The 14,532-nt window shown below is 44.2% G+C and overlaps 1 protein-coding gene across 4 annotated transcripts; it reads left to right on the plus strand.

Moving 5' to 3' along the window:
* Positions 1 to 142: 142 nt before the first annotated feature.
* NCOA4 (nuclear receptor coactivator 4) lies at positions 143 to 11,633 on the plus strand. Of its 4 annotated transcripts, none has more exons than XM_056494929.1 (10): positions 143 to 223; positions 4,963 to 5,116; positions 5,586 to 5,726; positions 5,847 to 5,935; positions 6,383 to 6,491; positions 7,074 to 7,145; positions 7,547 to 7,693; positions 7,911 to 8,921; positions 9,238 to 9,327; positions 9,858 to 11,633. In XM_056494929.1, exons 2-10 carry the CDS (start codon positions 4,976 to 4,978, stop codon positions 9,861 to 9,863), a joined length of 1,806 nt encoding a protein of 601 aa, XP_056350904.1. In that variant the 5' UTR covers positions 143 to 223; positions 4,963 to 4,975; the 3' UTR covers positions 9,864 to 11,633. The 4 variants fall into 4 exon arrangements, with proteins under 4 accessions (XP_056350904.1, XP_056350906.1, XP_056350907.1 ...); XM_056494931.1 differs by having other exon boundaries at positions 7,550 to 7,693; XM_056494932.1 differs by lacking the exon at positions 143 to 223 and adding an exon at positions 2,903 to 3,132 and having other exon boundaries at positions 7,550 to 7,693.
* The last annotated feature ends 2,899 nt before the right edge of the window (positions 11,634 to 14,532 follow it).

Genomic DNA, 14,532 nt, shown 5'->3' on the forward strand with positions numbered 1-14,532 from the left:
GGTGTCTCGCCCCATGATACACGTTCTGTGCGAGGATCTGCCGTGCCGGGTCAGCCGAGATTCCCGGGGTTTGGCCGCCGTGAGGAGCGGCTCCCTCAGCGCCGCGGCCGCTGCTCCGCCGCGCCGGCAGGGGGCGCGCGGGCCGGCGGTCTCGCGAGAGCGCGCGGGGCGGCGGGCGGACGGACGGACGGCGCGGGGCTGAGGGAGCGGCGCGCGGACGGCGGTGAGGGGCGGCGGGGGAGACACCGGGGGGGGGATCGAGAGCAATCCCGTGAGGAATCCCGTAAGGAATCCCGTCAGGCATCCCGTGAGGCATCCCCGTGCCGCGCTGCGGGAAGTGCCCAGACACCCGGCCTGGCTCGTTCGGGTCGGTCGGGAAATGGACGCTGCGCGGCGCAGGGCTCACACGGAGACGGGGTTTTGTACTGATCTCACCCTCCGTGTCCTGGAGAGGTTGTGCTGCGAGCGCTCCTAAAGCCACGTTCCTAATTGCAAAGGCGAAGTCTTTTGTTGGCAGCTGCGCTTCTCAGAGGTTATATAAGCAGTAAATGCTGGGTTAGGAATGGCCGGGGTTGTGCCACATCGGGTTTGAAGTTTGTCAGCCCGGTGTTGTTCGATGCTGGTAAATGGTGAGATCCAGAGCTTCCGGGGGTTTGCTAAGCATTCTGACAGCTTTGAACTCGGTGTCTATGGCTGGGATTAAAGAAAAAGGCTGACAGAGAAATAAGGTTGCCCTCCCGCAGACTTTGGGTGAGGTGTGCAGTCAGGGTAGCGGAAAAAGCTGTCAGCCATGTAAAAACCGCTGCTGATCGCGCTGCGAGTGCAGAACATGGCTCGATGTGCAGAGAGCATGGCCTGGGATCCTTGGGGCCGTGTGCTGCAGGCAGAACCAGGGTCTGGCACTCGTTTTCTGAAGCGTTTTAAAGTGCCATAGTCTGGAAGATGCATTGTAATGTGCAATCTGTATTAAAATAAGTGCCTGTCTACCCCACCCTAGGGTATCTTCTTTGGTATTGTCAGTAATTATAACATAGAGATTCCAGGCCTTCATGCTTAGGTACTTTGTGATTTCAGTTATAAGCTTGTTGTGCATGAAATATATATTTGTGATAGATGGAATAAAATGGTGGTCAGACTTCTTCACAGCTGCATTAGTGACTTGTGACTGTTCAGAGCCCAGCTCTTGTGAGGGTGTCTCAGTACAAGTGCTTTGTACACTGGCCAGGCTGTTTTGGAGCTAAAACAGGCAAAAAAGGTAGTCACACATGTTCAGGTTTGTGGCACAGACCATATACTGTGTAGACAGGTGAAAACTACCTGAATTTTAGGAAATGTAATACCTGGAACTTCTGTTACTATTTCTAAAGGTGTTTATTTCGCTTTTTCCCTTACTTGAAACTTTTAAAGGGTATTTTATTTTTCTTCACATGGCCTGTAATTTGAAAAATAGGATGTTATATACTTGTTTTGGAGTAAAATAATTGCCCTAGCTGGAGCTCCATGCAGATACTGGCACGTAATGCTGATGCTGCACTGTACAAAGTGCTTGTTATGCTTGGATGTAAATGGGAAGTTCCCAGATTCAGCTCTGTACTTAGAGTACTTCACTCCCTGACCACAGCTGCCATCTACCTAATTTGGGAGAGCTTCTTAAGAGGAACTACTGTTTTTTGGTGGGGTTAGATGGAAATCCACAGGGATTTCAGTTCAAACAAGTCAGCTGGTTTAAAGCCACATAAAGACAGGTCAGTGAGGCCTTTGGAGCAGCCTTGTCCTGCCAAATGGAAGAAATCATTCCACATTTAAAAATAGAGCCTGTTCAGTGGGAGGCTTCATTCCCTTCAGAAGCTTTTCCCTAACAAAGGCTCTGCACAGCCCTGTTTTTGAGGTGATTTTTCCACACCCATTTGAGATGGAAAACAATGCTCTTCCCAAGGGCATCGGGGATGGTTGTGCTGAGAGTGAAAAGCTGGTAGAACCAGTTTCCTGCCGGCCTGTTTGCAGACTGGGCAGAAGAGGCTGGGTTGCCTCCTTCCCCCTCTGCTCCCCAGCCGCCAGATACTTTATTAAGAGTTTAAAATTATTTTTGTCCAGCTGCTTCTGTCCTGTGGGATTTAACATCTCAGGGGTGGAATGTAGGCAGCCAGGAGGCTGCACTGGAGCACCTGTGACCCCGAATTGTAGCTGCAGCGTGTTGTGGTGACACCTCTCCAGCGAGCCAAAAGTCTACGTGTAAAAACTGGTAGTTATTTTACTATTAGGAACAATAATATTATCATCCTCATCATTTAGGTAGCTCTTTTGGTTTCATGGCTATAACATTTTTACTGATTACATGCTGGCGAGGACACGGGCGTGGTCATCCCTGGGAGTGCTCCAGGCTGGATGGGGCGCTGGGCACCCTGGTCTGGTAAGGGGTGTCCCTGCCTATGGCAGAGGCGTCAGAACAAGATGATCTTCAAGGTCCTTTCCAGCCGAGGCCATTCTGTGTCCTTTCCTCAGCTGTGTGTGTGAAATTGTGGAAGCGAGAGTAGATGTGACAAGAATTGTGTATCTATACGAGTCATTTTGGTCCTTCCAGGAGCTAACTTGCATGCGAGCGGCTCGGTGTCAGGATTTCTGGCACGTCGCAGGCTCCGTGCTGGATGGGGAGCCTCACTGCTGGGCTGTGCATGGCCTGGGATGAAAGGCTGAGCTCGGCACCTGGGTTCGACTCGCGGCTCTGGATGCCTCAGCGCTCGGCTCTGCATTGTGGTTGCATAAAGAAAGCAGATTGCCACAATTCTGAAGTTGCAAGAAATCGCGGCTTTGTTGCAAAACGTTGAGGTTTCGCGGTTTGAACGGGTAGTTGGATGTTTGGAGGCACTGGGTGTTTCGGCTGAGCGGAGGCAGGCGGGCAGAGCGGACGGGGCTCGGCCCGGTCCCCGCCCGGCGCTGCCGACGTGCGGCCCGGCCGGGGCGGGGCGCGGGCTGGGCCGCCCCGATAAGGAGCGGGGCCGCTCCTGCAGGCCGAGGGTTGGAGCGGAATTTGCAGGGCTGGGAGCCTTCCGGAAAGCATTCCAGAGGCCGTGCTTGGGAATGGGAGCCGCGTTATAAACAGGGCATTGCGGGATTGCTTCCTGAGCTCGGAAAGTAAGTGGGAGCTCCTCTGTTGGGGGTGTGCATCCCGTGAGGCACATAGCGAGGACTGGTGGGGACCCCCGTGTGCTTGGAAACTGTTTGATGGCACGGAAATGGCCACTGCAGGTGACGGTGTGCTGCAGCCGTGTATCTTCTTGTAGAAGTAATTGTATGTGCTACTCATGAGCTTAAGTGTATGATCACGGGTGTTTCAGAGCATGTGACCTGAAAACGGCTTAAATTCTCCGTGCTATTTGGGAATAACTGGGAAGCGAGGAAATAGTTGCTTGCCCTCAGTTCTGTTAGAGGCTTGTGGAAATTGAAAAGAAGGGTGAGTTGGCTCTCATGCTCAACATGTGAGTTTTACTGGCTTATTTGCAACAAAGCCTAAGAACAGCCATTTTAACAGGAGCTGGCTGGCTGGAGGAAGGCAGCATTCATTCTCTGTACATCGTCGAATGAGTCTCTTGTAATCGTGGAAAAAAGGAAAAGCAACAAACAGTAGTTTCAGAGATTATTACAGAAGTGTGTGTAAGCTTCTTAAATTCAATTGTACCATTGAATTGAAGTCGCTAATATAGAGCGTGATAAAGTGGCTTCTGTGCCTAGTCTATATCTTGTGTCAGGAGACGCTGGAGAGACAGGAAGCCCATGGTGTTGAGGGAGGTGCAGTCTCTGCTCCTGCTCCATGGTGAGCATTGCTTTTTCTGTCACCTTGCACTTGCAAGCCACTCTTAGCCCTCTCCTGTGTGAGACACACACTTTTATACTTGTCTTGTAGATCTTGGCTGTAGAAGGGCTTTTGGGTCGCAGTTTATGCGATCATGGGGTTTGGAAATTGCTGACTAAAGAGCTGCTCAGTAACACAAGTTCTTAGTTGTCCCCAAAACCACTTTCAGTTCCCTCCAGAGTAGTGGTAAAATCTGTGACATTTTAGATTGGCACATTACATTTAGAGGTTTAGATTGGTACGCTTTAAATCTGCTGGGTATTTCCATAACTGTCATTGCTTGAGGACTTGTTTTAAATAGCAGAAATACTGTGAATGTTTAGTGCTTCAGGAATCTCATTAAACTGGCAGGAGAATTCAAACTCTCAGGAACAAAATTACCCACCGTTTAGGAAAAGGGCTTACACTGATCCTTCCCATTTTTCCTAAAAATCCATGCTTTCTTTTTTCCCTTACTTGCAGAATCCTTACCAGTAGAATTTCTGTAGAAATTTTGTATTTGAGCCCCTTTTACTTGAGACTGTGCTGAAGCTAAGTTACCACAGCTGTGACCAGGACAAAAGAATGGGTAGCTGTTAAAAGTTCTGGCCTTTGCAGCCTAGTAAAGAGGGATCTTTGTAGCAACATGTGGGTTTTCAGTTAATGAAACTGTATGGGGATTTTCTCATTTATGGGAACCAGCTCATTTAAATGCAGAGAAAAAAAAGGTGGTTGAACTATTTCCTACCCCTGGTCAGGCTATTCTCCCCCAGCTGAACCTTCCCTGAATCAGCCCCTCAGCTCTGGAGTTTGCTGCCTAGGTATAAAAGCTGGAGGAAGGTGACTAGCAGAGGAGGATTGCCTAAACTTTGTGGTTGAAGCTGTTGTCAAATATCTGTTGGTTTTCCTGTGATTGTGCAAACTCTGTGGGCTGAAGTATTTGAGAGACCATTGTTGCTTCTGGAGGAGAGCTCTATCTATGTTTAGAAAACTTGCATCTGTGTAGGGTCTTAGGCGTTTTTTGTTCACCTTTATAGTGAAGTAGAGCAGATGGTTCTTCATATGATGCCCTTCCTCTTCTCTTAAAGAGGAATAGAAACTAGTAAGAAATCGTTTTTTCCACTGTGTTTTAGGAACACTTCAAGAATGAGTCCACCACAAGACAGAAATAGAAATTCCTGCAGCAGTGAGACTCTGGCAAAGTGCCTTCAAGCAAAGAAGGACTTGGAAACAGCTATATCTGGAATTGTCAAAGCTGAACAGCAGATTAAAGAAAACTGGCGGGAGGTAATTTTAAATTACTTCTTAAAGATTTTTTTAATAACTAACATGACTTCAATTAAAGTTTTTATTATTCCAGAATATTTACTATTATCATGGTGGTCTGAAATTTTCCTAGCAATTTGCAAACACATTGCTGTGTCATTTGGCTATACTATATATATATATATATATATAAAGGTATTCCTGTATTACTATCTTAGGCACTCAGAATTTCCAAAAGCTGCTGACTGAAACATCAGAATAGAGAGACAGATTACAAATAGCATTATTCTTTGATACCTCTTTAAAGGTAGCCATGGAACTGTTACTGACCTGAGCTGTGTGGTGCTGCGGGTGACTGTGATTAATTTTTGAGAAATAAGTCACTCCAAAAATTCCACTTGCCACTGACAAACAGTAGTTTGTCATCAGTGCAGCACATGTATGTTCCTTCTGCTTGGCAGATGTAGAAATGGTGTGTGTTCCCTGACAGGTCAAGGCCAAGATCCACAGCCACATCAGCCGGCAGCTGGAATGCCTGCGCAGCCGTGAGGTGTGGCTCTTCGAGCAGGTGGATCTCATCCAGCAGCTCAAGGAGGAGGCCTTGCAGCAGCAGGCACAGCAGCTCTACTGGGTGAGCTTTGGTTGTCAGTCCCTGCACTGGCATTTTCAAGCAAACCTTGTCCCTGCAAGTACTGGCTCAATTTTAATCCTGGAAGCCGAAACAATAACATGTATTTTGTCTTCCATGCAGTACTTGGGACAGTTCAATTGCCTTATTCATCAGCTGGAACGCTCCTACACTAACGAACTGGCAAACCAGATTTCAATTTGCCTGGAGAGGTAAATATATTTTATAATGCAAGTTACCACAGTTGGGTTTATTTTAACCTGCGAATTTAATCTGATTTTTTATTCTAATAGAACTAATAATAGATCTCTCTGTTCATACTTTTTTAGTAGTGCCTAGAAATAAGAATTTTAAAGCAGTCTGAGGTGATAAACCAGGACTATAATGAGCAGGAGAGGTACTTATGTATGCCGCTTATTTCAAGTATTAGTTGTTAATGGCAGTTGAAGTAAGAAGGTGAAACTTGTGTTTTGCTGGCAATTTGTTCTGTTCTTGGTTTGTAGATAGCCATTCCTTTCTTGTGTGCCCTATCAGAAGTCTTTGTTACCTAATTACTGCCAAGTAGCTTGAAAGCTGTTAGGAAGTAATGGACTGACTTCCAAAACAGGACGAATGTAGAAGATTGTAATTTTTTTTTTCCTATCACCTTACTCTTTCAGACTGGAAAGTCTTACACTTAAACCTGAAGAGTCTTCCATCCTGAATTTTGAGGCTGACACATCTTACCTTCGCCAAGCTATTACCTCATTTGGTTCCATTAAAACGATGGTGAGCACCAGGACTCCCCTGAATTGGAATACTTGCCTCTAAGATTTTTTCAGTAGTGCAATAAATTGCAAGTGATATTTTTGCTTTTAGTGATAGCTTGAATGGATCCTGTGCATGAGTCATATAGTTTTAGCTGCATAATAAATACACAGTGGTTTACTAATTATTGCATGTAGTTTTCACTGAGTTTAATTATGTATGTGTTATTTTAATGTATTTTGGCAGAGGCTGAGGGAATGACTACTGCATTTTTACTCTATTCTAGCAAATGAAAATTTGTTACTGTTTTCTTTAGATAGCAATAGTTAAAACATTATAAATGCTTTGTTTAATAAAAGTATTTTGGGATTCTTATGTAAGCAACATATTTCCTGTATTATTGGAGACAATTCTGTTAAAGGAAGCAGACTCAAGGTAGTATTTTTATAGTCAATTTTTCTCCATTCTAACATTTTTAAATGTTGAGAACATTGTTAGCCATAAAGCACTGAGCATTTTTAACTGTGCTTCTTCTTTATTGAAGAATTTTTCCTAGAAACTGGACAAAATGGAGATTTAAATTAGTTTTTACCTTTTTTTCAGCAAACCTCAGAGAGAGAGAATGCTTCTCCCTGGTTCCCAAGCCAGAATTGTGCCCTAATGAACTGTGAGCAGGTAAGATTGACCTCTGTGTATTTAATTGCATTAGAGGGAAGAGGAGAACTCAAGCACATTATGTGAGCTTGAGTAATGGCTTGTGTTTGTTTGTTAAGGTGCAAGAGTAGCCAGTAACAGTGGCTGTGGTGAGCAGAGTGATGTGATATTATAGGTGTTCCAGGAAAAGACAGGCAAGAACAGTATGAAAGTGTTTGTGGGGTGTGACTGACAGGATTTTTTAATTGAGTGTTCCTTGATGTTGGAACTAGCCAATTCATATGGGATTTTTTTGTAATTAGAGGGCACTGTTTTTCCTTTTGGTGCAGAAATACTGATGCCTGCTGAATGCCTGTGTTGATGCTCAGCACAGACTGGCTCAGCAGTGACTCTCCTAACCAAGGGCATTCCTTCTCTCTCAGCAGCAGACACTGTGTGGGACAGTGAGTGCCTCTCTGGCTGACTGGTTACTCGGAAGCAGGCCTGTGGGTGTGCGCCAGGCTCCCTATGTTCCCAGCACCAATCTTGAGGAATGGATTACCCAGAAGTGTGTGTTAGAGCCCAGCCAGGTAAACCTTTGGTGCACTAACCTAGTTTTGAACACAGTATCTGATTGCACACAGAAAATGGTGGGAATGAAACCTTCTGTAGTACAGTTCATTCTGCCTCATGTTCAGCTGATGCTTTGGCACTTACTAGCTGAATGCTCTAAGCTCTAACTGTGGAAACAGTTACTGAGCATTGCCTTTTAGTTTTAATAGATGTATTTCAATGTGTCTTTACTAGGATTTGAATTCTTCCAAAGTCTGCTATTTTGAGCAAGCCTGGGGAAATCTGAAGGATTTGGAGAACTGGCTCCTGCACAATCAGCAACGTGATGTTGCTGGGAAGACAGATTCCCCTGGTCGCAAGGACTCCACCTCTACTCTCAGCTCATCCTTTTCCACTATTGAAAAGGTGGAGGAATTAGAATCCCTTGGACAAGAAGAGATGGACCTTTCTGACTGGCTGCTTACTCCTGACACAGAAAATGGAAGTATTGCTTCAGATGAGAAATGGAAGAATGAATTTAAACCTTTCAGGGAAGAATGCAATTTGAATGATTGGCTCCTCAAAGCTGAAACATGTACCAGTTGTCGTGGCAGCCAGAGCAGAAGTGTGGAAATTGAGAACCTGGGAAATCTGAAGTGCCTGAATGAGCATCTTGATGGAAAGAAATCACCCGCTACACCTGCTGTAAGTGCTTGGCTTCTTCAGCATCCTCAGGCCCCCTTTAAAGTGGAAGATGTGTGCAAAGCTAATGATCTGTGCACCAGCTTTTCAGAATGTGTGTGTGATGAAAACTGTGGAAAAGAAGCTCTTTGCAAATGGCTTCTGAAGAAAGATGGGAAGGACAAAAATGGAGTTCCGGTCAGCCAGAGAGATGTACCAGACCCTGAGCATGCTAAGACCAAATTTGCTGCCAGTTCCTGGCTTAGCCCTGCACAGCGGCTCCCAGGGGAACCCGTGAGTGCAGAGAAAGCAGATTATTCAGCAGAGATTGCAGAACCCTGGAAAGCATTGCTCGAGAGGCCTCTGACAAGCTGGCTGGCCAAGGCTGAGCACAAAGCAGAAAGCACAGAAGAAAAGGAGCGTCGGGAAAAAGCAGACAAGAGTTTCAAGAGTCCTTTCCTAGACCTCTTGGCTCCATTCCACCTCCCCTTAAATGTAAACAGTTGGGTGTTGACTTCAAATGACGTAGAAAATGCAAACCCGCCTCCAGTGGAAGATAAATGGCTTCTGCGCAAGAAAGCACAAGTGAGCATAATTTGATACTTTGTGTCTTATGTGATAGGTTTATTGCTTTGCTGAATTTAATGACTTCATCCTCTTCCTAAGTCATTGCTCTTCTGGATCATAATGACTGAAAGTTTTTAGGTTTCTTGGCTCTTTCAATGTTTTCACAATTATTAGTTACTTAGCACTAAACAAGTTAATATGTATTACTACATGAAGAAAGCATTAATCTCAAAGACTCAGAAATGGGTTTTTGCTTTGAACACTTTACAGAATTTGAAGATACATCAGAACGTATTTATGTTTGGGTTGGTAATTAAGGTGACTTCTCTTTCAGGACTTTGGCCTTCCTACAGTTTGCGACCTTTTTGCCTGTATGAAACTCAGTGGAGATAACGAGAAATGGCTCTATCGGTCTCCTTTACAGGTAGGATAGAGAATGTATTAGATCAGCTGAGCCTAATCATAACTTGGGGGTACAGAACAGACACCAACAGCTAATGGCCATCTTCACTTCTTTCAATGTAGTACTTTCCTCCCCATAGACCTTTTTAACAGCTTGGACCATTCTCCTTTATTATTCCTCCTCTTTTGATCACAGGCCAGGGAGAGAATTACTTCTGTTCTTGTGTAAATCTCTCAGCTGATTGACACTTGGTAACTCTGTAACTAAGATATGATTAATTTATGTGTCAATCTCCAAGCACTTCTTTCTTATCTTAGTAGTGTATTTACAGCTGACATTATGTTTTTCCTTTCTGCTGATAACTCTTTGTCATTGATTTTGAAATTAATGAAAGTGGAACTTTGCAGGATTACTTCAAACCCTAAAAGGCAGGATACCCTTGAAAAAAAGTGATATTAACATTCCTCCTAGAAATGAGTATCTTTTAGTTGTTTTTTTCCCAAAATGTTGCTTTTTGTCAAAGAGAATAACCCTATTTTAAATTTGTTTAGATGTGAAGAACTGGAAGTGTCAAAATCATCCCCTTCCTGCTATCCGTCGCACATCACACTGAGTGACTGCAGCCAGCTGAGTGCTTGTGTTTTGTGTTTGGTCGTCTGCTTTCTCTTCTAAAATTATAACAAAAAGAAAGATTCCTTATCTAACAGAGTTATGGTGCAGAAGATCCCTTTCTGTTGTCATTAATTCTGAAATGTAAACCCACTGGCCATAAGCAATCTGATGCTTTAGAGGTATTAGCAAATTTGTATCTGTTATTGGAACACACGGATCTTTAATGGGTTGTCTCTTGCAAGTATGTTGAAGCCAGTGCAGGTATAAAGCAAAATCTTCCTGGTGCTGTGGAACAAAGGAACAATAAACCACCTTTGACAGAGACTTCAGAAGTGCTGCTGTTCCTTTCAGCTGCTACAATTTTGTCATGCATTGGGTTCCAGCTTACTTGGGCTATACTTGCAAGCAATTTGTTTTATGGAGCAATTGCTCACTTTGGAGGTTTCATTTGCATCTTGTGTTGGTGCGTTTCCCAGCTAAACATTGAAAAATACATGGATTTATGGGACCTAACATGTGACAGGAGAATTGGTAGCTTACTTCTAAAACAAAACTCTTGTGAATTTTGAGCCTTTCAGAAAACAGGGTAGGAGGTTAATTTTAATAATGCACCAGTAAATCACTGGTCCCCAGAATTTACAAACTATTTGAATGTCACTGAAAAAGCTGTAAAATGAAATTTGTGTTTCTGTTAGTTCTAGATAATTCATAATGAATTTTTATCAACTAAACCACTGTAAAGCAGGCATCTTAGCCACATAATATTTAAAGGTAATATTTGGGGAATTAGGTGCCTGCTGCAGGTTGATGTCATGCTAACTGGGAAACACTGACTTGGCAAACTGTGGCTCCCACTGGTGCAGTTTAAAGGTATTTAATCTGTGGTTTCCATGTGATTATGTATCTGAAAGTGGGGTTCAGTAACTTGGATCTTCCTGAAGCTGTGGACATATTGTGAGCAATACCTCTTCAGATATTTAGCCTTTTGAGCCTGTAGGAATGAGTGCAAAGATGTTATATGGAAATGTGGATCATGCCTGTCAGGCTCCATGGAAAAACTGTGACGTTCCATAGTTTCTGGTGCAGCTTCTACTCACTTAACAAATTGCTTTTGATGACTATGAAAATAGGCCCCACTTTCTCCCCATCCCTGCAGCCTGCCTGGGAATAAAGTTGATTTGAGTTCTTCACAGCCCTGGAGAAAAGAAATTATTATTAAGATCTCATCTTGATGTCACTTTGCAGTGAACACATTCCTGTCTGATCAATCCTGTGCAGTCATTTAAAAGTAAGTTTTTAGTCTGAGAAGGGGAGACTGCACATCTGAAACCAGACCCTGAAAGGGCTTAACATCAGCAAGACACTTGAGGCTTTTGTACTTTCATAGCCAGGGCTTTCTGCTGGAGGCAGAGAGGTGTTTTAGGAGTTCACTTTCCCCTTCATGTGTCCTTGTTGCTGCATGGGAAGACTGCATTGTGACTAACTCCAGTAACAGCCTGATGTAATTCAGTTGAACTTGATGAAGGGGATTGATGTGCAGCCCACCTCTTCCAATTAATTCCATGTAGTCGTCATTGTGTGCTACTTTGTCATTCATTATGAGCCTTTAAAACTTGGGGGTATGTATTCCTTTACTCAACTGACCTGTTGTTACTAATGGATATTTATGTAAAACATTGATTAGTCTTTTCCATTAAAAAATAATTGCAACCAAAGTCTGTGTTAAGTCTCATTTACAAGATGTTCAACAAAAACTGCTGTGACACATGTCCAATTTGCCTCTGGAAGCTGCTGCAGTTGTGCTTCCATCCAGATGGGATTCACATGCTTTAGTTCATTTCACCACTGCCTGGAGCTGCACTGAGCTCCAGAGCAGGGAAACTCTGGGAGCTGGCACACTCCTACACATGTAATGGGAAATTCCTGTCAGGTACTGCCTTGCAGGGTCACTCCCTGGACAGGCAGCTGGTCTGTCTCAGCCACCTAGGCTTTGCTCAGCTGTTGGAAGAAATAGACTTGAACAAAATAACCCATTTGCTTCTTACCACTCTTGAATACTTAGTGAGGATTCATGGATTTTAGTAGCATTTGGTCCTCTTCTCCCATGGCTGAAGAGTATCTGTGGTCTGGCTGTGCACTTGGAGCAAGTTCCTCTGTCTCCTTGGTGTTTGAGCGTCAGACTCCCTGCATGCTTGGTTCCTCCACTGAGTATTTTCCAGTATTTAAATTGCAGCCTGCATTGTTCATTAGCAGAACATTTACAGCTGGGCCTGGCAGCCTTTCAACCATGATACCTTTCATGTGGGGGTGTGCATGCTTTTTTTAAAGTGGACTGGAAGGCCCTTGTTAGGAGTCACATGAATGTGCATCCTGAATGTTTAGCTTTTAAAGACAGGGAAAAAGTACTTCTAACTTATCCCAAGGCAAGGAGGACAGAGTAGCAGAAGAGAATGCTATTTATGGGTTCTCAAATGGCTGGAGAACTTTTTTTGAAGCTGAGCTGAGAGATGGATGCCCTGTACTGAGGAATGCTTCCTTCCCTGCCACAGCTTCCTGGAGCAGGGTGGCCACAGGCTCCTGGGGCACCAGCCCCTTCACCTTGTCCTCAGAGCAGCTATGAGTGAGTGGGGCAGCTGTTCTTCCCACAGGGCAGGGAGAGAGGGGGGCTGACAGGGGGAAATACCTGTGAGGAACACAGAGTAGGTATTAATCATGCTGGGAAAGTAGCAGAAAGGATTGGCGTACCCTCTGGTGTCCCTGCACTGTCTGGCATGGAACAGCACAGACCAATACTCACAGAGTGCACAAAGCTCCACTTAAAGCATACCAGTTTCCTATCTAGAATTTATTAAGCACAGGGGTAACCTTCTGTTAAGCCGTACAAAAGGACTGCCTCCCTCCTTTTGAAGTCCCAGATTAGATCACAGGAAACAGACTATGAACATGGGATTGTTTTTCTGCCCTAACATACATTTTGCCAACTGTTTTCAAAAGCTGCTTCTGCTTCAGGGTGCCCAGAGATTTCCACCCTGAGTAGTGATTTTTCAACAAATTTCTCCAACTGTAAGAGAAATCACCTGCTGACAAGGAATGGAGTAATGGATTTGCCTTTCTGTTCCAAAGACTAAGCAGACCCAGCTTCACAAGACTCAAAACCCTTCCATTACACCTGCTGTCTCAGCTTCTTCACTTGGTGCCAGAGCATGGAAAGCTGCCTTGGATCTATCAGCAAAGATACCACGACAGTCAAGGTCTCCCATGCTCACATTTATGTAACGCTGCATGGGAGGGCTCTAACTTGAGCCAATCTTGTTTTCAACTTGATTTTACATCCTTGTATTCCTACTGAACTTGGATATATTTTTGGTCACATTTAAAGTAGCAACTTTGTACTGACTGCCAGTAAACCATGAACACAGTATGTCATGATACAGAATATTGTAAACACATTCTCTTGTATTCTCCCTCACTGCTGCCTCTGTGCTGGTTGTGTTTCATAGCTCAAGCTACAGATTACTCCATATACAAAGATTATGAACCAAAACTTTTAACAGCTGTAACACAGCTATTTCAGAAAAATGCTCCCAGCTCTGCCCTTGAAGTGAGAAGTTCCAGGAAATCTGAGCACACTGCAGACCAGGTAACATGCTAAGTTTTTCAAGAGTCAGCCTAGCCTTCAAGTTGTGCTAACCTTAAACCTGAAAAGGCTTGTTTCTATATTATCTCCAGTGCACCTAAAGAAGCAAATACATTTGTTAAGCTTCATGGTTTACCCACTTCATCAGGGCAGACAGTTCCTGGGTCACATTTTAGTCCTGAAAAAGTCTTTAGAAAACCTAAGATATATTGCAAAGTTCCTGACATTTAAAAATCCACCCGTCTCCAACAACCCCCAAAGCAGTTCTCAATCTTGTATCCAGTGTGGTCAAGGGTGCAAGAACACAAGTCCAAGCAATGGTGATCAGGAAACATGCAGGGGAGGAACTCACTGATGCCAGTGAGGAGAGAAAAAGCTCAGAAGAAAGTGCAGGTGTTTTCCTGATGTCCCATGTGACAGTGCTGTGCAGATTAAGCCCTCACCATCCCTCTGCAACCTGCAAGCGGGGGACAATTTCTTTGGTGGTACAGCCCTCAAAAAATGCATGCTAGGAAGGAAGTCCAGCTCTCACACCACAACAGCAACATGCAGAGCACTATGGAATTGTGGAACATAAGGCTTAACAAAAGCCAGTATTGACACAGGGGGTGAGAAAAGGCTTGCTTCCTTTATGCTGCTTTAAGTGCTGGCATAAAGCATCTAATCTGACCTGGTATACAAGCAAAGCTAATTGAGTTCACCTGTGAGGGCTCATTAGCTGGAGCACTTGCTGTATAAAAAGCTGGTCTCTGGTTATTTGCTGCTAATGAGGCTTCTTAGCAAAGTGGCATTTCCACTTGAGGGAAGAGCTACCACCTTCCCTTTACTGCTTTTTGTGTATGCAATTGTTAAGAGCTGTTTCAGTAGCAAAAACTCGAATGTAAACTTGATTTGCATTATGTTGTCTGCTGACCAGTAAGTTCCCTGTTTTCTCCTTGCTCTGCCTTCCCTGTCTTCGGACTCTTTAATAATTCACC

This window comes from Oenanthe melanoleuca, chromosome 6 (genome assembly GCF_029582105.1).
Source record: "Oenanthe melanoleuca isolate GR-GAL-2019-014 chromosome 6, OMel1.0, whole genome shotgun sequence".
Taxonomy (NCBI): Eukaryota; Metazoa; Chordata; class Aves; order Passeriformes; family Muscicapidae; genus Oenanthe; species Oenanthe melanoleuca.

Bases quoted from the DNA above. Each gene is read 5' to 3' on its own strand.
- NCOA4 (XM_056494929.1), top strand. From the start codon at position 4,976: ATGAGTCCACCACAAGACAGAAATAGAAATTCCTGCAGCAGTGAGACT. The intron at 5,117-5,585 runs GTAATTTTAAAT...GTTCCCTGACAG, and splicing joins TTAAAGAAAACTGGCGGGAG to GTCAAGGCCAAGATCCACAG. The intron at 8,922-9,237 runs GTGAGCATAATT...CTTCTCTTTCAG, and splicing joins TTCTGCGCAAGAAAGCACAA to GACTTTGGCCTTCCTACAGT.